This window comes from Apis laboriosa, unplaced genomic scaffold (assembly GCF_014066325.1).
Source record: "Apis laboriosa isolate Shangri-la unplaced genomic scaffold, ASM1406632v1 scaffold5213_cov150, whole genome shotgun sequence".
Lineage (NCBI taxonomy): Eukaryota > Metazoa > Arthropoda > Insecta > Hymenoptera > Apidae > Apis > Apis laboriosa.
Genome location: NW_025223582.1, coordinates 1,062,105 through 1,088,242, shown reverse-complemented (window position 1 = coordinate 1,088,242; position 26,138 = coordinate 1,062,105). Strand labels below are relative to the sequence as shown.

Genomic DNA, 26,138 nt, shown 5'->3' with positions numbered 1-26,138 from the left:
CTAAATTATTTTAAAAAAATTTCCCGTAAGATCTAAATGTTTCTTTGAAATCGAATCTCCATCTATTGAACACAACACTCGTTCTTTTTTTTTTCTTTTTTTTTTTTTTTTTTCTTTTTTCCTCCCCTTTCTCTTAAGAATAATATAATTTCTCCGTAGCATAGCCCCGTAGCTTGCTCGTTTTAATCGACTAGTCACGTGTGTTGGATGCACCTTTTTTTTTTTTTTTTTTTTTTTTTTTTTTGTTTCTTTATTATATTTAATTGATTTTCGAGTAGCATACATACATATGTATATATATACTACCAAATTGTCTTATTTCCCTTCATCGTGCCCGTTGTGTTGGTCATTCGATCGCACGCGGTTCTTCGATAAAAAAAAAATATTCATCCTTCGTTTCCTTCGCGTTCATAAGATTACGTGTCAAAGTTTGGCAAGATTTTTATGCCAAAATCTATCATCGTCTCGTTATCTCTAATATCGTGCCCGTCCTGCGACCCGGGCAAACCGATGCGGCAATGTGACCAGCCAATTAAAGGGGAAGTTCAACGATAGGCCTTGGCCCTTTCTGCCCAAGCGAATAAATCCACGCTGGGAATAGCTTCGAACATTGTACAGGACCTCAACTCGTTTCTGATAGAAAGAGAAAAAAAAATAAAAGGTTTAATTTTAGTTTTTTTTTTTTTTTTTTTTATATTTATAGAATTTTGTATAGGAAAGAAAAATAATATTTAATAATAATGTAAGCAATATAATAAGGTCGTAAATTAAAGTATTAAGCGATATTGGGTCACACTATTATAATATATCATTTCATAGAAAGAAGTAATTGTGAGTTGATCGAAGCTTTTAAAATGTTTTAAAGCGGCATTTTTCGAAAAATGTTCAATTCGAAAAATTCATTTACGACCTTAGAATATGATTCTATATATAGTTCTATATTTATTTAGACACATACAAATGAGACACAATATGAGACTTTTATCAGTTTTTCTCATAATCGTTATAAGTATGTGTAATTTAATAATGTTTATAAAATAGATACAAATGAATGAATCAAGATATAAATGGAATAATTTAAGAGTTATATAAGGAGATTATTTGTACGAAAGTTTTCTTATCGAAATTGTAAAACAATTGGATAAAATATCATCAACTTACTCTGCTTGTGGCCGGAGGAATATATTTGGTTGCATTTGGGTAATATTGTTACCATTGTCGCAAAATATTCTTGCTAACGTTACATTCCTTATTTGTGCCAATTGCTCTGTAACAAAGTTTCAATTGCAATTTATGCGATATTTCCCAATATAAATGTCATCTCTTTGACGATGAAAATGCGTCTCTTACCAGGTGTGAAGGGATGCGGTTGATACGCAGAATCATAGAAATATCTGTCTGTGCGACGAGTTCTTGAAAACTGTTCAAATATTAAACAGCGGAATGTGGGGCCTAATAGGCCATCATCAACTGGTCTCTCGGCCATACCTCCGATAATAAGGTCTACGTCATCAGGATGAGCGTAAAGTGTGCGCAATTTCTTCATCATCTGTTAAACGCGCGATTAAATTTGAGATAAAAATAATTTGGAAATATTTTTAACTTTTAACCAAATAATTCTTTGATAATTTTTTAATAATAATTGTAGATCGTTTATATATTAATTACGCTTCAAACAATATTTTTTGATTTATATGAAAATCTATATGCATTGAGATACGAAAAATACGTTCATTAAATATATTTATCGTTCGTCAAAATGATTTTACCTCCATTGGAATGTAATCTAAGAAATCGTCGAAGCTCTTTGCAGCTGGAAGACCACAATATTTTCTGTAATGATTGTAACCGGGTAATCCATGATCACGGCCACGTTGAATGTCCAAGCTGATGGCATCCAAGCCTAAGCTATCTTGACTTGCCGCGAATAATTTGCTCGTCACGTCTTCGATTATGCTGACATCCATTTTCTGGCTTGTCTGAGTAGCCATTCCGCGTAATAAACCGTCGAACACTTCGTCAGACTCGATTATAATCGGTTTGAAGAAGTATTCCGACAAAGAAACTGTTTTGTTGATCTGGCGTTTATTGTCTGTCAAACTGTAACAAAAATAATAAAAATGAGCGAAATGAAAAACACGTATTTTTCATTTCTTTAAATCGAAGCGGACGTCTAAAAAAATATCTCTTTGATCTTCGAACAAAATTTTTATTTCTCCTCTCGGTTTTTGATATATTTTATTACGGCTTTGATGCGAGTTAAAAATAAATTTACCTTATTTTCCCTTGCATCAAAGAAGTCAAGAAGCGCAGAGCTGCTGTCGCGACCTCGTTACTTATCGCTGGATCATCCTCGGAATTATAGTTACGACTGTAGCTATTTCCAACTGTGAGTCCAACGGCGCGGGTATACCTCTTGCCCAGCAATATAGGTAGCCACTCTTTGTACGTGATATGCTGAATTTCAGCGATAACTATACGCCTGGCTTCTTGAAACAGTGTCTCGTCTGACCAGTTAGGATTCAGCTCGGCAAGTTTGTCGGCTATTCTGTTGTGTTCGCGATGCCAGATTGTATGTATCACAGCGAGTTGTGGATGCGTGTTTACACGATAATCACCTAAGTAATTAAGAATACATATCCAGTGAAATTTACGATAGAAACTTTGTAATGAAATGGGGAGGAGACTTCTGAACGCGTAACACGTGGAAAAGTCAAATGTGTCGTCGTAAAGAAATCGTCTTTTAATTTAATTAATGTTCAAATCATCATTTGCGAAAAGATATAAAAGATATTTACTAATTAAATAAAATAATAATTACTAATTTTATTCTTCCACGAAGATACGAATGTAATCCTCGCTCTTCGTTGCAAATCAAAAGTAGTTAGATTAAAGTATTGAAAAACACTTACCAGAATTGTAACAGTTCTTCGCACATGCGGACGAGATTTCGTCCTCTCCAATTGGCAAGAATTCGTGATTATTCTCCTTGTGAACTCGTAAACGACCTCCTTCGAACTCGCGCAATTGACGAGATTTTTTCAATGTAGAACCATAGATCGCTGAACCATCCAAAAAGTGGCTCGCTTGATTCATCTGTTATCAAGAGGAAAAAAAAAAATCGGTTTAAGATTTGAGTCTAATAATTCTAATACGCGATATTTCATTATCGTAAATTATCAATTTCAAGCAACATTTATATTTAATACAAAACGATAACGAAAATATTTCTATTATCTATTCAAAACACTATTCTTCTTTTTTTTTTTTTTTAATTCTTTTATCTTTAACACAAGCATTTAAATTAGATTAATGAGAATAACAAGATTTATAACGAAGAAAGTTAAATATACCTGTTCCGCGGGTCCAAATGTACATTCCGCTTTAAGAACCGGCAACGATCGCACGTAATTCATGCATCGTACGTAATGCTGCCCGTAAATAGGATCTCGATCAGGTACCATAATTACAGAACAATCAGGGTGTACGTATCTGGGAGATAAGGTGTTTCCGTCTGATCGACAGCACGAGATCGGCTTTCCTGTCGACACTGTAAATAATTTATCGATATTATTTGCAACAATTGCAATATATATTGCGATATGAAGAAAAGTGAATTTTTACCAAATGTAATTTAATTGAAAATGTGTTACGCGTGTACAATCCAAAAATAATCTTTTTAAGCCCCCAGCATAAAAAACGCTTACCCATTTTGCGCATCGGGGTGTAAGAAATGTCGTTTGCAACGAACTGACCCCACTGCATCACCGTCAAAGTTCTGCTGACGTCCGATTGATCGTTGGGTGTCGACACGGCCACGCTTATGCTTCTCGCACCGGGTAGCGGCTTTCTCGTGTGCCCCATACGCCTCGGTTCTTGGATTCCTGATCGCCGAATTAAGCATTAGGCTCGTGGCATTATCTCGCGACACCTCGTCGCCAAATCGGAGTAACGTCACGCTACGCACGATTTCTCAACGATGTTAAAACGACAAAATTCGTTCAATTTTATCAATTTACGAAAATTTAATGTTGTTAAACATATTCATAATCGTATAATCGACTCGAGGTCGAGGAAAAGTTTTGAAAGAATGGAAGGATTATTATTACTCCGATTTCGACAGAAATCTTGCAGGTGATCTCCGCGTATGCGTGTGAAATAATATTGGTGCAGCGCGAGAGCGAGAAGTGTCTGATACTGAACAATTGAAATCGAGGTTCCAATCCCTGCAATACGAGAATCCTACCCTATAAAACCTGCCTCAGCGCGCGACCATTCAATTCATCAGAGACCAATCAGTAGGAGACATCATATTTTCGAGTTAAAAATTTTCAGCAACGATGATTTCTTTTCAACTATGAATCGATTAAGATTTTTCTTTTTCCCTTTTCTTTTCTTTTCTTCTTCTTCTTCTTCTTCTTTTTTTTTTTTTTTTTCCTTGGATCCTGAATATACTACGCTGATTGATCTCTGAATCGACCGAGAAACGACGACTCTCGCGCTGCAGAGCAGTACAAAATACTTCTGTCTTCTACTTATTTTTTTGTTTGACGTGATATTCTGATGCGTTATCGACGCTCGAGAACAGATTATTTTCTTATTCTTTTTTTTTTTTTTTTTTNTTTTTTTTTTTTTTTTTTTTTTTCCATTCGTGAACTATGAATTCTGTTCTTAATTTGCCACGACACAATGGTGCTTGTTCATTAAAAAAAAAAAAAAAGGACAATCACGTCGAGAACGCTTACAGAAGGGATCAAGTGACTTATCTATGTGGCTGATGAAGGTGCCCAAGTGAGAAAATCAAATTGGGAGATGATGGATGCTTGATGACACTCGATACGACTGCTCAAATGCGCGCATACGAATAAATGTAATAAAAATTTTGTAATCGAAGGAAATTAAAAAAAAAAAAATGTTTAAGAGTTTCGAGGACGGATTTAAAAGATATTTGAAACCGCGCGAATGACTCCCAATTTTCATTCGCTTGCCTCGGACACCTTTAACGAGACCCGTATACCGCAATCAACAGAAAAAATATTTGAACTAGTGTTACAATAATAAATATGATACATTATTAGATATATCCGAATTAGTTTACATACACATTCTACTGCTGGATAGAATCTCCCGACCGGGGCACCCTATTGTAGGCAGTATTATTCACTGCTACACTCAGGCATTTTATGCTCTATGTGCCTTATCGCACAACAACTGTAATGCAAATCACAGAATAAAATTTGTTAAGCCAATCGACGAACGTTTTTTTTTTTTTTTTTTTTTTCTTTTTTGTCCATTAGCGCCCAAGGATAAGAGAGTGTGTTCGTTTTTTTTTTTTTTGTATGTGTACGTAACACAGATAGAGGGTACAAATGTATAATATTATCGTTCAAAAGTTTGATCTCACTTATTCGTCGGGAAGATATATTATATTATATTCATTGTGTAAAATAATAATAAAAATTTTTTAATAAAAAAAAGGTTCTTTTCATATATATACGTTTTAAATCGACGTGTGTTTAACTGTACAATAAAAAGAGATAATTCGACGATTGATGGGTAATAATCTTTCACAATTAATTTAAAACAATTAAAAATTGAGAATACAATGGAAAGATAAGATCATCTAATGTATCGAGCATTGACGAACGAATCGACGAAAGGTATATATATGTACAAAAATCAAAGATAAAACGTATCGATAGAATGGAAGAGAATTTTTTTTAAATATTAGAAGTGATACTAAATTTTTGAACTAATAGCGTCTGTTGTGTGACAAACGTGTGTGATATGCTTCCTCTGCGTGTCGTGTGTGATCGTATATACTTTTGCAAGGTGTCGATATGAGGAGTAGGTGGGTTAGTAGGTCGAGGCTGGTAACTCGCGTATACCACCACCGTAATGAGCATCGAATCATGAATATGAAAGAATCATTTTATATTTTAGTGCCGTTCGAGGAAAGTTTTTATCGAAATTTTGCGGATTTTTGTTAAATATATCAACGGCCGACGAGTGAGGCGAAGAATTTTAAAAGAATGACAGTGTATGATAACTTGTAACCATATGTTGTTGGCGAATCAAATTTCCGAAAATGAATTATGGGGGGAAGAAAAACCTGATCAAAGATAATAATCGAATAAACCTGTGATCGGATAAAGTTAGAAAAGGATTTTTTTCATTTTTAATTCATCGTGAGAATTATGTAACAGAGTACAGTGTAATTACAGAGTGTCCTAGAATTGATAAAAATAATAATTCGTATAATATTTAATATTTCAATTTTCAATTAATTCGTTTTCAATTATGTACGTAAAAAGTGTGTAAAAAGTAAAATAAAATTAGAATCATCACTTGTATGCATAGAAATATATATGAGTAATGTCCTTGAATTATTCTGCATAAATACAGTGCTTTACACGAGACACAAAGTACTTAAATCTCCATTTAAAAAAAAAAAAATTTATTGTACTATTTATCGTTTCAGTAATATTCTTAGTTATTTAGAAACATACATATGCAGGCGTATGAGTCAGAAATACTTGAAATTAGCCTACTTTAAATTTTTCATATGTTTTATAATTTAAGTATAAAAATTTTTTATTTGAAAGAGAATCATAAAAAAAAAAATAGAACATCATTCAATAATGTTATTTAATTTCTGTTTCAAATATATAATTCAAATATAATAATATCTTCGATATTATTAATAATCTTGAAGATTTTTTTATTTAAACGTGAAACATTCTGTACGAGAAGAAGTGTAAGTTTATTCAAATGTAAAAACAGACAAGTGTGTTTTCAATTTCTTCATGGACGAATAAAAAGAACTAGTCGTAAAAACGTTTTTCATCTCAGCTATAATTCTTTTTATAAATTTTACCAAAAGGATAATCCATATTCAATTTGTGGTTGCGTTTGCAGAATATTACTTGACAAATTAACATATATATATATTTACGTATTAATCAAAAGTATTACATATTTCTAGGACACCCTGTATATGTATTAATAATACAACAACCAAAAAATTATCAATCTCGTCTCTTCTCAATACTCAGAAATCGAAAATACGAAATAGAAAATAGAAATCGTCAAACGTGGGACACGTACACAAGAACCGATACATCTCCACACACAGATGAAAACAGATCAAGCGCATCCTATATATATCCCAATAAAAATAAGAATATGCAAAATCTCTTATTTCCGCAAGAAAATCGCATGTGATCCGATAAACGTGATCGAAAATATCCTTGGATCATCGGCCGTTCTAAATCGTTATTAAATTAAAAGAAAACGAAATCGAATTCCCTTCCAGAAGAAAATGCATTAACTACAACGACAAGAAAATAAAAAAAAAAAAAAGAAACAATCAAACGACAAGAGGAGTGAGGGGGACGGATACGTGAGAAGGAGAAAAGAAGGAAGCGCCAAGCGTTCAGAGGCTGCAAATAATTGAACGATTATTATTCCACACAAATAACGACAACACCACGGTACACGGTATAGAGGGTTCAAATGTATCTCGATATATTCTTCTTTCCGTTTATTTCCGTTTCTTGAGTCCGTTCGAGTTCCGTCAAGCCGAGCGTTAAAACACGGGAAACGACGCGTATCGCGTTACGCGTTACGAGCAAGAGATAAAAAACCGATTCGAAGTGTGCCCAGCGAGAAACGAGATAATAATGATTCGAGCATACCGTACGAATTTTTTCGCGAATTTTTCTAAAACGGACGACGATTGTAGTGAAATATGGTAGACAAGTCATTTGTCTTTAAATTTCTTTTTCTTTTTTTTTTCTTTTTTTTTTTTCTTTATCTTTTTTTTTTGCTGATCGTCACACGGTAGGAAACATCCTTACCGTCGAAATACTGGGGGAAGAGAATTCTGGTGTACGCGGTCATCGCACTACCCCAGCTTGGATTTTGGACATTATTGCAACTGCCGTCGATGTTTCGGTACTTGGCCAGAGAATTGCAACCCTTGTGTCGCGATGATGGACAGGCTGAGTTCAACGGAGTCCCCTCCAGCGACAAGGTTGATATGAAACGAGCGCAATCGTCTTTGTCCAAGCCGAATCTGTAACAAATATCGATCGGTCGATTTGTTATCGTTTTGCAATCACGAGTAGCAGGATTGTAAACAGTCGTCCACATATTTGACTATTACTGATGGTGACAACATGCTGCACCATATGAATATATTATGGGATATTATTGTCATTAAGGCTGTCAGTTTTTTTGTGGTTTAAGAGAGGTAAAAAAGATTTTGTGCTTCTGTATATAAATTCAGAGGTGGATCTATCACGATAGAGTTTTTGCAAGAGTAATTTGTATAATTAATTTGCTTGGTTAAGCGTGATATTGTATTCGAAGTGGCAATAATTTTCAATGAGCTATTTAGTAGCAAATAATAAGGTTGATAATATTGAATGCTCAATAATGAAACAAATGTTACGAATGTATAACACTGATTGTGACAGGAGCAATAAATTTAATACTCTTGAAGTGTTTTATTGAATGATGTTTGAATTATATGCTAGAATTAGATAGGAATAGAATATAAAAATTTAAATTTATATCTTTTTAAATACTTTTTAAATTGCATACATTACCTTTACTTTTACATATTTTTTTTTTTTAATTTGAAAATAATTTCTTTCTTATTTTTATTCAAGATATTTAAAACAACGTATAACTTCATAAAAAATTCATAAAAAATTTTATGAAATATAAAATAATATTTAGTTTCATAAAATTTTTAAATAAATAAAATCTTATTTTATGTAAAATTAGTAATTTCACAAGGAATGTTTTTCATAATTTTAAAACACAAAATCATTCATCGTGTAAAGATGACATAGATGAGGATCATTTATATATAAATTTAAATGTAGAAATTAAAAATAAATAAGAAATGATAAATGATTGAATATAAAATGTTTTGTCGATATTCGATTAAAAATTTTGAAAGAATTATGGTTAGTGAATTTTAGAATATAGAAAATATTTTACATTTTAGAGAATAAAGCACTATTAGGAGTTCAGAAGATGGTTTCAAAATATTTTACAAATCTTATTTATTTCTATCTCGTCCATATTTTATTTATATTTACAATAAATAAAATATAATTATATAATATTCTAATTATATAAATGACAATATTATAACCATCTTTTGATATCCCAGTAGGAAACAATTCTTTTAATGAATTGCTCATTGTGCAAAAAGGCATTTTTATTAGATTAATGTTATAAGCGGAACATTACAATAAAATAAATTCAATCGATATTTTGCAAACACAGCAAGAACTTTCATTGAAAGTTTCATTGAAAGTTTAAGCAACAAAATAGATTTATAAGTTAATAGTTTTTTTAGTACGAAAATTGTAATGAAATATCTATAAATCTAAATTGCTTAATTGAAGAACAAGATTTCGAGTTTTAATATTGCACCACTTCATAACCTTTTAGATAAATAATCAAAATAATGATAATATTTAACATTATCATATCATGATTCGTTCAAGAAAAATAGAAACAACAAGAAGTGTTTATTTATTTACTCGAAGTAGATAATTGATACGAAAAATTACTTCGGTGTATTGAATTTTTCCCATTGTAAATACTTCTATAAAATATATTTTTTTTATTATCATTATGTATTTCATATAGAAGGTCCATATATTGAATAGAATTAGATAAGAACGTATAGACGAATGTTAATAGAGTAAAATTCAATTTCAACATCAAGTGTTTAAGTAATATGAAATTTGGATCTCCCTTTTTGAAAAAAAGAATCTTCCTTTTGCACAATTTCCTCCATTTTTCCAGATGATATATTAAATACAATGTTTATTTTTTTTTTTTTTTTTTAAACGAAATCCACTTTAAAGAAAGATTCAGCGTTCAAAAGTAACGTGTATCGTTCCCCTACGAATTCGTAAATAAAATAACAACAATGTAAATAATATCATTATAATTAAAAAAAGAAAATACTTTGATATATTAATTTTTTAAACTCCCATCATCAATCTTCAAAATAATCGAGTTCAAAATAATCGACTTTTTCCAGAATAAGCAATCCATAAATCTTAATCCCTAAAATCGAGCAAAATATGGAAGATAGATTTCAGATTGGATTGGAAATTTTCCGATTACTTTTAAACGCTGAATTAATCCCTAAGGCGACATTCACCAGTAAGGAAACATCCTGTATAGACATGTGTAACAGCCAATCAGAAATTGACCTTTGACCTAAGAGGTATATGTTACCTGTGACAGCTCTGATGAAGGAGATAGGACGAAGCTTTCATCGCCACTATGGCGTCGAGGCCTCTCTCGAAAGCATCCTCGGAAGGATATGAATCAAGGAATTGTTTTCCAGCCGGCGTGTGAGCCATCAATTCGACGCCAGCATTCGCGATATTCCTTTCGAGGGTGCTCATACGATCGACCAAGCTTTGCGCGAAACTGATCGAGTTGTTCAAGACCGCTTCGTCAATGTGAGGGTAACGCCGATTATGGGTACGACCCGTGTCTACGACGCCGCCCTCGTAAGGGTAGTTTGTCATCGGCAAACCTGAAAGGATACCTTTAAAAACGTCGGTAAAAAAGGAATTCAATCAATTCAACACGGGTCTAACGGATCGAGCCTTTTTTAAGTTTCGTTTCTTTTTTCTATACGAAATTGTTGTTCAAAACAATTTGTGTGAGGCATAAAAAGATATATCGAGGAGGAAAAGTACGTATAATTATTTTTTTTTTTTTTTTTTTTTACTATTGTAGAATTTTGCAACTGTTAATGTTTTTAAATTGTGTTTACGTATAAGATAATGTATCTTCTCCAATTTTGCGTAAGTTTTATATAACGGATAATTATTGTTTGTGGCTAAGTGTGTGTATTATTTGTAATGTGTAAGACATAAATTGTTGTGGAAAGAATCTTTTTTTTATCGGTAAAATATTGTATTCTTTAGAAAATTTTTGAAACAAGTCGAGCGATTCTTAATTTTTAATGTTTGTATTCAGATAGGATTATGTAGAATTAAATTATTGTCGTTATAAGTATTTTGAAGTATTTTGAAGTATACAAATACAAATTTTTGTTATATAGTTTAATAGAATTCCAAATTGCAAGATAATAAAGATGCGAACACAATTTGTAAAACAGTATTTGTTACAATTGTGTTCATTATTTATTTCAAATATCATTTTAAAATAAAATGATTATTAAATATTAGATATTTCATAATTAGAAATTTCAAATAATTATCAATTAGAAATGAATGTTTGATAATTGTAATTATATAAATCTATATATAAAATGGATGTAGATTAAAGAAAATTATAGGAAAACAAATCATAGATATTGATAAAAAGCATCCAAATATTAAATATAAATTGAAAGTTAAAAATTCTTATTTAAAAAAGTAAACATTAATGTTTCTCCCACTTCAAAATATGAAATTTAATTGAACATTGCAAAATTATCAAACATATCTCTAATTTTAATTTATAATTTCAATAATATTTTACAAATACAATTCACAACAAACAATGTTAAGCAATTGCATATATTTACATTACTTTTTCTACAATACTTTCACTTACACTTACTTTGATTTTTATCAAAGGATGATGTATTTGATCCTGGATTACCATTTAAAATGCAACATATATATAAATAAGTAAACTCTAAAATAAAATATTTATAACAATCAACTTCAATATTGATAGTAATCCAGGATAAAATTTATCATCAAACACACTGCAATTCGTGATTAAAATTTTCTTCAATAGAAAAAAAAGAAAAAACAATAATATAATACATAAAATGGAGGAAAAATGGACAACTTACCTGTATAACTGGCAAGATAGTTCTGCAAGGAAATTGGCAATTTATAGGCACCGATCGTATGCGTATTTCCAAGGAATCCCATGGTTTGTAGAGAGACCCATAGGATCGCCAAGGTAGCCACGGAACCTGCCATTAGGCCACCAGCTGCACAAAATTAAACAATTTTTTTTATAATATGCTTTCTATCTTTGAAATTCTTTGACTAAATTGATTCGACGTACTTATAGAACTAATCGAAATGAATTTCCTTTATCGTGAAAAACTACGACGCAATTGTTATTATCTTGAAGTGGTTAGTTGAGTCATTTCGCGTAACAACGTGCTTTTGTTTAGTACAATAATTCAAAAAGATTTGAGATTTATTGTAATGATTAATTGATCGAAAATGTTACGTGGAGGATTTCTTATAAGATTTTGACTTGTCTTTTCTTTTTTTTTTTTTTTTTTTCGATGTTGATACATCGCATCAACTTATACACGGAAGAATATATGTATATATAGATAATATCAGAATTTATTATTTTAAAAATTGTTTTAAAAAATGAATATAAATTATCCTGATATATTCACAATATTTTCTGTATTCTTTATTTTAGATTTTCGATTATTTTAAAAAATCCGGTGTTATAATCCGTTGTAAATAATTCACTTTTTAAAATTTAATATTTATTTATAATATATCTTCATTTATATTCTCTATTTGTTAGTTTCATTTTAAATAAAAATTGCACATCTTTTTTTTCGATCATACTATATATTCGGTTCATATAATTTAGGATCGTGTATTTAGATCTTCTTGGGTGAAATTTAAATTTAAATTTAATGTATAATTAAAATTGTTATTTGAGTGTTATAAAAATTGAACGTTCAAATTATTTCAGTAATTATGGTTGTAGAAATATTGTAGAATATTGTTCATTTCACATCACTTTTAAGATAATGAAATGGAGTTTGAAAGAACATTGACGTCATTGATAGTAAGGTTATCGACGATATAAATTTAATTCAGAGTTGATACAATTATAGAATTTTGTTTTTTACAGTAACAACATCAAATGATTTTATTAATTTTATCTTATATTTAACTATCACTACGTGATAGTAAAAGAGATTATAATTCTTTTATAATTAATATGAAATATTTTTATGTTTTATGTTAGATATTAAGGAGAAAAGATATAGGAAAATCTGTGAAATAAGTTTAAAAAATCACTCGAAAATAAATTTTTGAATATGTCATCGCATCAAAGTTACATAAACCATCTGAAATTTGTTCCCACCTTTAATTTCATCCCCTTTATTTTTATTTTGTGAAAATAAGATCAAAGATCTAAAAATTTTTTGAAAAATATTTTTCAAAATTGATTTTTAAAATTGTTTAATTTTCACAATTAAAGTTTATATCAAAAAAGCTAAAAATATAATCATCGAATTGAAAAAGAGCTATAAAAGAATATATCATAGCATCAACAATTTATTATTATACAACTTATTATCGTATTTTAGAATTTATTATCTCATTACGATTTGCTCGTATAATTATAAATAATGTTTAAATATTTAGAAAATAGTGTTTTGAAATATTTCTAGATTTGTTATCATTAATAATGTAATACTTTATTTTTTATTCGTAATTTCTAATTGATTGTAACACTATATTTTTCACTTAGACAAAATCATAAAAAAGAAAGATATGGTGTTAATTTCAAAAACATTTCTTGCGACATAAAACATTAAATTCTATTGAACCCAACAAATTTCTTAATACTTATCAAAATATGTAAGATTCGATTTCAAAATTGTTAATGTCAATTATAGGCAATTTCAAATAAAAATTTTTAAATAATAAATATTACTTTGGATATAGAAACAAATAAATTTCGACGAATTTCATTAATTTTTAAAATTAAAAAATAATTGCTTCAAGCATTCAACATTCTTCACTAGCTTTTAGCAATCTTTAAATAATTTTCGAAAAAAAAAACATTAATGAATAAGATAAATCATTGTTTGAATTGTTAACATTCTTTTCATTTCATCAATACACATTAAATCGATAGATAGTCATTATATTTATTTCTAAAAAAGAACACAATTTTTCATTTATAGTTAAGAATAATATTTTCAGGATTATTCAGTTTTTTAGCATATTTTCAATTATCAGCAAAATATTCTATCGAAATTTGCCGCGTAAACTTCTTTTATAAGTACACATGTTGTGCATGTTTTATACCACGTGATTTTCAATATTACGTAATTCGATTGTTTACGAAAAATTTTGCGTTCTTAATACTTCTTCGACTTTAATTTAATTTTGCTTCATACGCAAAAACGATTGCAAATTGATGGCGCCTTCGTTGTATCGCATCACATTTTAGTTATAATGTATGCGTATACATACATCAATATTCATTACACATCGTTTATTAAACGATATATCTCTTCGACTTTAGCTCTTCTTATTTTCTTATTTATTTTTCACTTATCTTATAATTTTTTGTCGATTTATACATGGAAATACTTAAAAATATAGAAATTGAGTATCTATGGAATTTTCAACGCTTTAGATAAAATCATAATAATTGCTGATAATAATGCTGTTGATAATACCAAACAATAGTTCATTAACAAACGTAGTTGTTATAAGATATTATAAGATATAAGACATGTTTGAACAACATAAAATGATCAATAATTTTTTTTTTCTTTACTTGGATCTTCATACTGTACACAAAGTCACTTGCATAGAATATTTATAACTACTTTATGTGGTCTTGAAGTACACGTAAAAAGGGGAAAAAAATTGTGATTATGCATAAATTATGATAAATTATATCATGTTATATCTTTGAAAAGATATAAACATTTTTTTGTAACAATGTGTAAATAAGAAATCTTATTGAACTTTATTCTGATATTTTACTATTGGTGAATAGTAAATTATTAGAATTTATTAAATTTTTTTTATTATTTAACATTCGACATATCGATACAACTGAATAATTTATTGAATAAAAGTTTTATCATCATTATGTATATTCAAATAAACAAAGATAGATAAAAATATACTTTAGATAGATGAAAATAAATTTTTCATGCGAAAAAAAAACTATTATAATTACGAATGAATTAAATTACATTCGATTTTTTTATTTCAGTTGTAAGATAATTCGTGAGATAGTTCAAAATAGAATCACAAATTCTATATCAATTCTGTAAAAGAATAACTTGGCAACGATCCAATTTCAATCTCATTTCTCTTTGAGAAAACCGAAATGACTTTTACTGAAATAGTATTATAAGAAATCTAAATTTAGTAGTTTCCAGAATAAATAATCCCAATTCTTAGCTTTGATTTCACAATCTCAAATTACCTTCTTTTCTATATTTTCCATTATCATTTCTTCAATGAGATCTAGCGTAGTAAAATCTATCACACATGCTTTCAGCATAATTTTTAATCTGATGTTGAAGGTTGAAAATCGTAACAGTATAAGTTCAATTGATAGAAAATGGAATTATGCCATAATTTTGCATTATTTTAAATTATTTGATGTAAGTTATATCAATGCACTTAATTATTACAAATTCAATTCAATATTCAATGAAATAGGATAATATAAAAATATACAAAGAAATTATTTTGAGAAATTTATATTTAGAAATTGATATTCTCAAAATAATTTCTATACATGACTTATGCTATACGTGCGGCAAAAGTATCTAATCGTTTCTGTTTTCTCTTTTTACAAATATAAATCGAAAATATTTGCAGAAATGAAAATATTTTTGGATATCCTCTTCCTTCATATCTTTCAGTTTTTACATAAACAGAAACAATAAATCTTCTTTTTTGAAACAAAGTTACAAAGTGAGCGTAATCGTATTTAAATTTAGTCGCGTCTATCGAGAATGATTCATTACATATCCTGATTGTAGAACGCCTTCGTGAGAACGGAAATAGTGTCGAAGGTGTGATTTGTTTAAAAATCACGTAAAATGAAAATGCGAATTTACGATTAAATGAAATTGTGCAGAATAAACAATGTTCTTCTATTTTCTTTTTTTTTTTTTTTTATCAGATGATTCGATTTTTTTACGCACATCTCGCGAGAGATTATGTGTTTATGAAATGGATGCCATATGTTGTTGTAAAATACAGAGGCCCATTTTTCACGCCTCCTCTCTATCTACGTTGAAGATGAGTTTCGTTACATCACGGTATATAGCTCAAGTTACAACGGTTATTACAATCATCACTTTAATAAACCGAATACGCTTAATGGCCGTTCTAATAATATAAAGATGTAATCTTTCAATTTTATTTTATTATATTATAAAATATTTCAGAAGAGGTTTAGATTTTCAAGTTAGAAATATTGAGAATTAAAAGATTGAAGATTACAATTTTCTAAAATGTTTTTCAAGTAAAAAAATTTATAAATACCTTTACAATTTGATAGTAATTTTTAGTATTTATAACGTGAAATTGTTATTTAAATTATTAAAACTTAGAGTTAGTTACATTTCTTCAAATTAAAATTTGATTCAAGATTTTTCTTAAATCATTTAAATTAATTTTTAAACTAATATCATGTAATATTACTGATGCTACTAATATTAGAATATTATTAATATTCTTATAGTTATATAAACTTATTAATTATTCTTTAACGCTGTATATCGTTTCTTTTGTATAATCCATATTAATCTAAAACGAATATACAACGCATATGGAGTACAAATGTTTTTCATCTTTCATCTCAATGTATTATCATCTTTATTAATTCAAACATTTGTATGATTATTATTAGAATATTAAATTAGCTGTAATTAAAAACACATCATGTATATTTCTATAAATTTTTTAAATTATTTTCTAAAGTAATAATAACTAATTCAAACCATAGCATGATATTAGTTTAAAAAAATAATTTATTACTTATAATTTATCATGATATCAACATTTCAGTTTCTGAATGAATTTATCGTATCATTTGATCGTTCACAAAAATATTTTTTAAATTTTTTCACTACTGCATTTTTTTTTTTTACCACATTTTTCAATCAATAATGTACAGTGATAAAATACGACAAGATATTTTAGTTTTAAAATATTTTTTTTTCTAACAAGGGCAACTTGAAAATTCACTTTCTAATTACTATATATACATATATTCATTATTATGCTACGTTTAAATATAATCTTAGAATATTTTGCATTATACGATACAATTTCGTTATTGATATTTTTTTTAAAAATTAAAAATTTTTATATTATTTATATGTATGTTATTTATATAAATATACATATATATATATAAATATAAGTGCAATCGAGATATTGATAAATGACTAAGTGTTTTAAAAAATAGTATCTTGACCTAGATAACATTTCAGATACGAAAAATCAATATTATTGTTTGTTTTTACTCAACATTTTTTTTTCTTTTTTCTTTTCTTCTTTTTTTTTCTTTTTATTTGGAAATTTCAATGGAAGTTTCAAATTTAGTTTAACTTATGTATTTTTATACAAATATATGAATAATTTAAATCATTTGTAATGTTTGCACAAGCAAGAGAAACAATAGATCAAGAAAGACAACAAATTGTTAGTAATCAGCTCCAATTCAATTTTTTGCTATGAGAATCTTGGCCAACTTTCTTTTAATCTTAATTGTTGATTCCGTAGATTTCATAAAGTTGACTTAATATTTAATTTAGCAATTTTTTCCACTGTATGATGTGAGAATTTAAACACACGTTATATAGAATAATTCGTTTGGATTCTGAAATTACTAGTCGAATTCCCAGGACGTGTGTCTCAATATTTACTTTCGTAATATTGTCTTTAACTTGTCTGTCTTGCTATTTAGATATAAACATACTCGAATAAAAAAGTTTTACGATAAAAATTAAAAATAATATTTTTTGAGATTACTACATAATTAAAATTTCTTTTTTAGAATTGAAAACTATTATTTTCCTTTTAATCTCTGTACTTTGAATAAAAAATAAATTAATTATTAATATTAAATTATTAAATATTAAATTTATATATTCAAGCGGTATATCATATATCTACCAGTGCAGTAGTACGAGGTGAACGAGTACAATACTCTGAGAGATAAGTAGCTACATTCTATATTTCATAATAGTAACAAGATACTGTACTAGAGAAAATACTTCGAGTATAGAAATCATAAAAAAATCAATATAAAATCTAAGAATAATAAATAATAATAAAGTATAATACCTACAATATAATATTAAATATCTCGAATTTTCTATTTTCTAACTTTCACAAAGTTCATTTAAAATGTAAATATAATCGAGATAAAATACATATTTTATTGCAAATTACTGTCATTATTTTAATAAAAGTTAGAAAAGTTGTATTAGTTTGCGAACAAGAGTTTACAAAACGATACTTATCATAAGAAATAAATATTTTAAGTACGTATGCTTTTATTGAAATATTGAAAATATTATTTTCTTTCGTGTCATGCGTCTGTTATTTTGTAGGCCAACTAAATTAACGGAACTGAACATTCTAATAAAACATGAGGATAAAATAAAATTAAATCTCTAGATATTACTCTTACTATTCGCGCCTTACAATAATATAATTATCTTTTTTTTTTTTTAACAATGATGTTAAACTTAGAAATGTTTAAACTTAGAAAGAATCGCAATAATTAAATTTTAACCAGAAAAATATCAACAAAAAAAATCAATAAATCCAAATTTATTTTGGACAAACTTTATTTAAAGAATTAAAAAAATATGCACGAATATTTAAATTTTGCATGTAAAAAATCTTTGTTTGCTTCTATAATAAAAATCATGAAAATCTTACGTGTATATCAAGATACCAGATAATAAAAGTCATTGATTATGAGCAAATATTTAAAATATAGTTAGCAGACACATTACCAGACACGTGATCCATAGGCTTCTCCAATCCGTGCATCGTATAGGCCCAGCGATTATTGTCCACTGGTGCAATAAGAAACATTCTCAGCACGCAAAAGCGGAATAGCAATGTTCGCGGTTAGATACGATATTTCCGTTTTATCACATCCAATACGAATCTTTCTACTAATTTCGACGCGCACACGAGTTGAGACGATTGCTCAGACAGAAGGAGAAGATTTTCCTTCCGATAGAATTTCAAATAAATTAGACCGGTTTCGTTAATGAACTCGTTAGTCGGAATAGATACTCGTTGGAAGCTGCTTGTACAGGTGCATTCACCTTTGGTAACTCACGGCGAAGTGGAAAAAGTATTTCGCGAATACGCTTATGAAAACTGGCTGCTGAGGACGAGCCGAAGAGCGTATCCAAGTTGGACTGAAGACGACTGAACACGAGCACCGCGTTTACGGACTACAGAATTCTCTCTATTCTCTCTCTCTTTTCTATTCAACCCCCTCTCTTGCGCTCGCTTATTTACCGAAGCTCCTACACATTCTCGTAATATTCTATCTTTATCGCTCGCGCTTAACACGAACGAACGATCCTCAGTTGTTTCTGACGCTCTTGCAATGTATTTTCTGGAGCTCGTTTCTTCGAAAGTTACGGTCTATGTATCTCACTTGAATGTTTTATACACATTATATATATCTATATATTTACAGGGTGTTTTGTTCTTTCTTTTTTTTTTCTTCACAGAACGTTCCTTATCCTTATTGATAAAGTCAGTGTTTCTTCTCAAGCGTATGTATGCGTATATATGCGTTGCAGCTGTATATACATTAATAAAAAGATTGCACGTATATTTATTATTATATTGATACATCCTTCTCGTACGAATTATTATATAAAATGATATTTCGTTTGGTGCGTAATAATGTGAGATTATTTTATATGTTGTATAACTGCTTAACTACACACGTTTATACTTCCATATACTTTCAGCTCATGCTTCTTTTTTGCTTTTCTCATACTGCGTTCCATGCACTTTGGCTGTCTCACTCTCACCTTCTCTGGCATCCCGCATATTTCTTTTTCAACTATATACCTCTCTTTACTTTATCAGCTTTCACGAAATATATCTTCTATTCTCTGACAATATACATAACCGGTGTATCTCTCTTAGTTTTTCGATCAAATGCACATTTCTCTCTCTCTCTCTCTCTCTCTTTTTCTCTCGCTCTCACTCACTTATGCACACACACAATATTCCGTATACTTCCCATATAGTGTCTCTTTTCCATTTATTCAGTTGCATATCTCTATGTCTCTCTTATGCACTGCGCACAAGGTAACTCCCCACTACTTTTACACTTGAGCTTTCCCCCACCTGTCTATATTCCCATCTCGCTCAATCATAATCTCTATCCCTTTCTCACCTATGCTATCTTACGTTGTAGAACGAATTTTCCGTCTTTGTTTTACTAGCAGCAACAATTCCTCGCATTCTACGCGCTTACTCGCGTACTTGCTCGCTTCGTTCGTGGGACCCCACTATCAGGATAGGGTCACCTTATTCGGTCGAAGAAAAAAACTTCTATCACTCGGTGAGCACGTGCTCGTCCCGGCCCCCCACCCCTCGTTCCCCGCTGCATGTCAGCTCCCTAAGCGTGTTCCAGGTTATCGCTGCCGATTCTTCGTCGTATGATTTTCTGTTTATTAAACGGAAGGATTTAGAAATGCGTATTTCATATATTTTCCAGAAAAATGCTAATTATTTCTTAAATTTTTCTCTTCTTTAATATTCACGAATAATTTTTGTATCTATTAATCGAGAACATAGATCGATATTACTTTTGCTTCGATGAAATTGGAACAGGTTTGCACGTGGTTATTATATTAATTGCTTTAAAATTAAACTTGATGCATTATGATCGGATAATTTGAAAATGTAATTATTTATTGATTTTTTTCGAGGGAAATGAAATGATAAACAATTATAATAAATTATATTTGTCAATGTGGTTTTAATTTAGTTGGAAATATTTTTATTACTTAAACGTATAAGAAATTTTTTTAGAAGTTTATGTATGAGAAGATCTGCTTGATCTGCTTGAAAATTGTTTATTAATTATTATTCATTGCGATTAGATTATCTCATTAATTCATAACTAGTAATAAATATATTCATATATTATAAAATAATACAATGTTTATATAATGTTTTATTAGAAATATTTTGATTATTCTTATTTTTTAAAATATATAATTTTGTTAAAAAGAAACTATTTAAATTAGAAATAGGATTATTATTTGTAGCATTCAAGTTATGGATTTTTATAAATTTCCAACTTATAGAGCGAATATATTGAAAATAATTGTACAGAGGATAATTTTATATGTAGAAATGTGAAATTGGCTAATTTTCGAATGAATTATATGATGATAAGAGATTATTCTACATATGAGAATAATTAAAAATTATACAATAATATTTTATATCATTGTTTAAGAAAAAATTACACAATCAAGAAATTTTCAAATTTTTTGAAAATTAATATTGAATGAAAAAAAATATTTTATTCTACATTTTCCCATTTTCACATTTTCACATACTATAAATAATTCACTTATATGTAATTAGAAATCCGTCACTTTCACTTAAACAATTTTTGAATTTAATTTAAACGAAAACTTGAAACGAAAGAAATTCATTCTCTTTTTCGATTTATTTTTACACGTAAAATCATCACTTTCTCAGTTGTACCACGATTTTCTATAATATATTCTATATATATGTCAGATGTAACGTACGAATCCAAAGATTATTCAATAGGAAGCTTACGGATGAACAAACTCCGAAAATTTTAGATTATATACCTTTTGTCGAAAGAACCTTTCTATTCGTAAGCATACCCTCTTGTTGTATTGTAATACAAATTTATAGCACCCTCCAAGAATCCCAGTACTTTTCCACTGCTTTCACTATGGTATTTCCGTCCTGCGCAGTACTGATATTTACACGAAGGAACAAAATGAGAGTAGAGAAATGCGCAAACGCCATTACTAAATCGATGTTGTGTGACCATTAGAACCGATAAATAATTTTAATCAATGTCTTGACTGTTCTGTTCTTTGATACGAATGTAATTTTCTATGTCAGAGAAATATAACGTAAGAATAAAGCTATTCGTTTAATAATGGCGTAACTCAAAGAATCAAAATTTAAAGAATAAGTATTTCAAAAGTTTACATTTTTTAAAAATGAATAAATTTTTTTATCGACAACTTTTTGTCAAGTCATACAAGCATTGAATAGCACTTTTGGTTTTGTAAAATTCGATGTTATCATAAGATATAATAATTGTTCGTGTTTTTGTGATTTCAACTATAGTATATTGATTGAAGTCGTAATATACTAAAAAACTATAGTTAGATCTACGTATTTTCATTTTCCAGAACTCTTCGACACTTAGATTTAAAGAATATAAATGATATATATACACAATGAAACGAAATGTTATTCATTTTCTCAAGTAACTCAAATTAAGAATGAGAATTGTGTCACTAGCTCAATGCATCTAATGGGCACAGTTATAAATAAGAGGGTGTTAAGTCAATTGAAACTTAACTATGGTTATCACTAACTTGATCAATTGAATCCTTTGTACAAAGGATACGATAATAATTAATAATAAAGAAGATGGACAAATTTATGAAATTATTAGTAAAAACTTATTATTTTATTTAATAACTTTTAAAGCGAGATTTATGAATGAAATTTGATATTAAAATATATACTTTTCTTCGTCACATGTATACATGTAATACAGAATCAAATATTACTGTATAATTCGAAGAAAAACTTGTTATCTAAGTTATGAAATTTAAATTTCATTCAATTGTAATTATAACTTTAATTTTAAAAATATTTCTAATTAAAAATATTTTAAAAAAAGGTGAGTTTAGATAAAAAGATATGATAAAATGTAATAATAAATAAATTGTGCCATGAATTAGTTTATTATACATTTACTTATTATTATATTAATTTGAAAAATATATTTAATCAGTGTAATTAATTTTTATTATTTTCTTTTAATGAAAGTTTTCAATATTTGATAGAATGTAACATTTTGAAATATTAGCAATGGGTTTAACACCCATTGAATTATATCAGTTCAAACACGTGTTAAATATTTTTCAAAAAAGTTATGTAATCCAAATAATCCAATAGTAAGCAAATCTTCAAATTAGAAAAATTAAAGATTCACTATGTTTAGATTAATGATTGTTATATCAATATTTAAACAAATATTGATATAACCATAATCAAATTTATATATATGACAGTAAATTATCATATATATGTTATACTATTTTTAAAATTATAAAATTAATAAAAAATTGCAAAAATATTAAAAAAATATGAAAATTCGATACATCGAATTTTTTCATTGCTGATATTTAATGTAAAAATCTTATGCTTATTCTTCATTTAAATTTTGTATATTTTACACCTAATCTTACATATAGTAACCTACATATAATAATTGTAGGAAAATTACAGTGCTATCAAGATCGTTCATTGAAAAAATGCAAAGCTATACGGATTATGTGACTTCTCTTATCGATATGAAATTTTCCACTTCTTCAATGTTTCAAGATAATAAGAAAATTTTTACCATAGAGAAAATCAAATTAACTTTTGTTTTTTGAATTTTAATTTAGAAAAAATTCAATAACATATAAAAATATTATTTCGAAATGATTTTATTTAAATTTTTCTATACTTCTCAATGATATTTTTTGGAAAAATTGAAAATTTAATGTTAAGGTTAATTATTTTAATTCTGAGATTATTTAATTTTGCAAAAAGTTCAATTTCATGTTTAAAATATCAAATATTATCAAAATATTGTCAATAAATGATATAATAATAATGGTAATATTTGATATTCAATATCAAAAATATTTTTTATTAACAACTTCAATGTTTTTAATATTATATTAAAATTTTTGACCTTTTGTATAGCTTTGACGTTAAGACTTCTTTATCAAATGCTCAATGCCAGAATATTGATTTAAAAAAAGTGCAGATGCTATGTTTTATTAGTCATAATCGTATTTTTCATTCATGCAAAATGTTTTTTTTTTTTATTTAAAATGTTAATGATTGCATCGAATGATATTTTAAAATGATAAAAAATAATTCAACTTAAATGTTATTGATATTGTTGTTTTTTGTCAATATTTACAATGTAAATCAGTTGTTTGTAAATATATAAAATATACATTATTTTTAAATATTTGATTTCTGCATGTTATTATTGAACTGAGAAAAATATATTATATTGATGTATTTATTCAGTATTTAATTCAATATATTAACAAGAATAATAATTGCAGAAAATATTGAAGATATCATTCTCTATAATTTTAATAATTTTTGATAATTTTTGTTTTAATAATTCTTTCTTTTGACATATTACAATACTATTAATAGTATTAATTAATTATACAAAACTATCAAACGTATTGTATGCATATAAGAAAAGTTTATTGATACAGATATATATATTTGACTGTATGTAAAGATTATATACGTATATATAATACACATTAAATATTTTTAAAATTACATAACATTATAAAATTAAATTCAAAAATGGTAGACTTTGCCATATAAACATGACTTGTAAGTTTTCAATTTCCCCCACTTATTGCTCTCATTTATTCAGTACAATGTCTACGCCAATGGTGGCTTGCTTACCTAAATACGATTTCTTGAAACGTTCAACTCGCAAGTTTTCATACAGAAAGGTGAACACATCCACGCCCATTTTTTCACTCGAATATTGAATAGTTGGGCTGCTGGAGCCCTGAGCCAATAGCCTCAACTTTTTAAGATTTTAAAGCAACGGCGGAACTAGTCTTTCTCTGTAGGATCGATAATGCTTTTCGGACGCGAAAATTCGAGAATTTACAGTCACTATTTATAACTAATTTGAAAAGATAGACCGATTGAAAAGTCAAGAAAATTGACAAATAATCAATTGATTAAAAATTAATTGATAATTAACAATTAGAGTCAATTTCGAAAAAAGCAAACGAGCAACCGTAAACTGGATTAAAATACTTCCTGTACGATCGGCTATCCGAATTCGACTCTCCCTATGGAACACTCCTCTCTTTCCCCTCCAAAACAGTCTTCTGGAGAGCGCATGCGCTTGCCCCTATAGAACCGCACAATGTCTGCGCCCATGAATACCAACAATAAAACGATGATACTCTAGAGACAATGACTTATGTTTTTTCGTTTCTTTAATAATAATAAATTGCATACAAACTTGAAATAGAATTGTATTAATGATGACATTAAGATTCAAGTTTCAAAATTTCAAATATTCATTTCAATATTGTTATATGTTATAGGTTTGAATAGATTGGAAAAAAAATTTTGCAATTATATTAGCATAATATTAAAATTATCATATACATTTGAAAAAGATTAATGAAATCTAAGTTAGATTTTTCGAAAATGAAAAATTCATCAATTCACTAATCAATTCAGTTTTATATATTACACGAATTTAATCTTTCGAAATTAAAATTATTAAAAAATGATTAATTATAAGTTAAGATTTTACGTAACTCAAAAAACATGAGTTGTTTCATGTGATTTGATCCGGTTCAAATCCATCACTACTTGCGATATATTGCGATTTGTAATTTGTTTATTGTTATTGTTGTTGATGATAATGATAATTGTCACTCAATTTAAGTATTAAATCTTTAAGAATTTCAAACGTTGTTTAGATTAATTAAATTTATTTCTAATGTGTTAAAATAATTTAGGGAAAGTTTTTTAATGGTTATCGGTTTCAATTTAATAAATTTTTTTTCATATTTAATAAATAATTCAAAATTTCTAAAATATCTCTTGAACATCTACTGTTCAAAATAAAAATCTTCACATTCTCTACAATATAAATTTTATTTCATTGCATTAAAAAAAAAAAAAAATAATAAACTAACATTCAATAAAGTTACGAATTTCTGATATTCAAGTTTCTTTTCACATAAATAAAAATTATAAAAGTTATATCAGTTGTAACTAAATTATATAATAAAAAATCTAGTTTCTACTTTTTACAAGTAAAAGAATATTTTCGTAGAGTACGCATTCCACAATATTTGTATTTTATTCGAGTTTTTGCGAATTTCTTCAATAATGATCATATAAGATGTAATCATAAAATGATAAATTAAAGATATTTTGTTTTTTGAGCGAACAATATCATGCAATCCAGAAAGAATACATAATTTAAATGAAAACGAACATGATTACTCTATCTATCCTGCT

At 28.0% G+C, this 26,138-nt stretch overlaps 1 protein-coding gene across 4 annotated transcripts in view; it reads right to left on the bottom strand.

Annotated features, from left to right (window-relative positions):
- Positions 1-256: 256 nt before the first annotated feature.
- The window catches only part of LOC122717511 (peroxidase-like), a 29,420-nt gene continuing 3,538 nt past the window's right edge, over positions 257-26,138 (bottom strand). Inside the window, exons 1-12 of one of the 4 annotated variants that reach the window (XM_043941650.1) lie at positions 24,546-24,920; positions 11,858-12,001; positions 10,273-10,591; positions 7,860-8,077; positions 3,708-3,884; positions 3,354-3,550; positions 2,913-3,096; positions 2,276-2,618; positions 1,770-2,100; positions 1,351-1,549; positions 1,162-1,267; positions 257-633 (exon numbers count right to left, since the gene is read on the bottom strand). In XM_043941650.1, the coding sequence (XP_043797585.1) occupies positions 546-633; positions 1,162-1,267; positions 1,351-1,549; positions 1,770-2,100; positions 2,276-2,618; positions 2,913-3,096; positions 3,354-3,550; positions 3,708-3,884; positions 7,860-8,077; positions 10,273-10,591; positions 11,858-12,001; positions 24,546-24,615 (2,376 nt within the window). In that variant the 5' untranslated portion in view covers positions 24,616-24,920 and the 3' untranslated portion in view covers positions 257-545. Of the gene's footprint in view, positions 634-1,161; positions 1,268-1,350; positions 1,550-1,769; positions 2,101-2,275; positions 2,619-2,912; positions 3,097-3,353; positions 3,551-3,707; positions 3,885-7,859; positions 8,078-10,272; positions 10,592-11,857; positions 12,002-18,793; positions 19,391-24,545; positions 24,921-26,138 lie in introns of those variants that run through there. The other 3 variants (XM_043941651.1, XM_043941649.1, XM_043941652.1) reach the window with 3 other exon arrangements.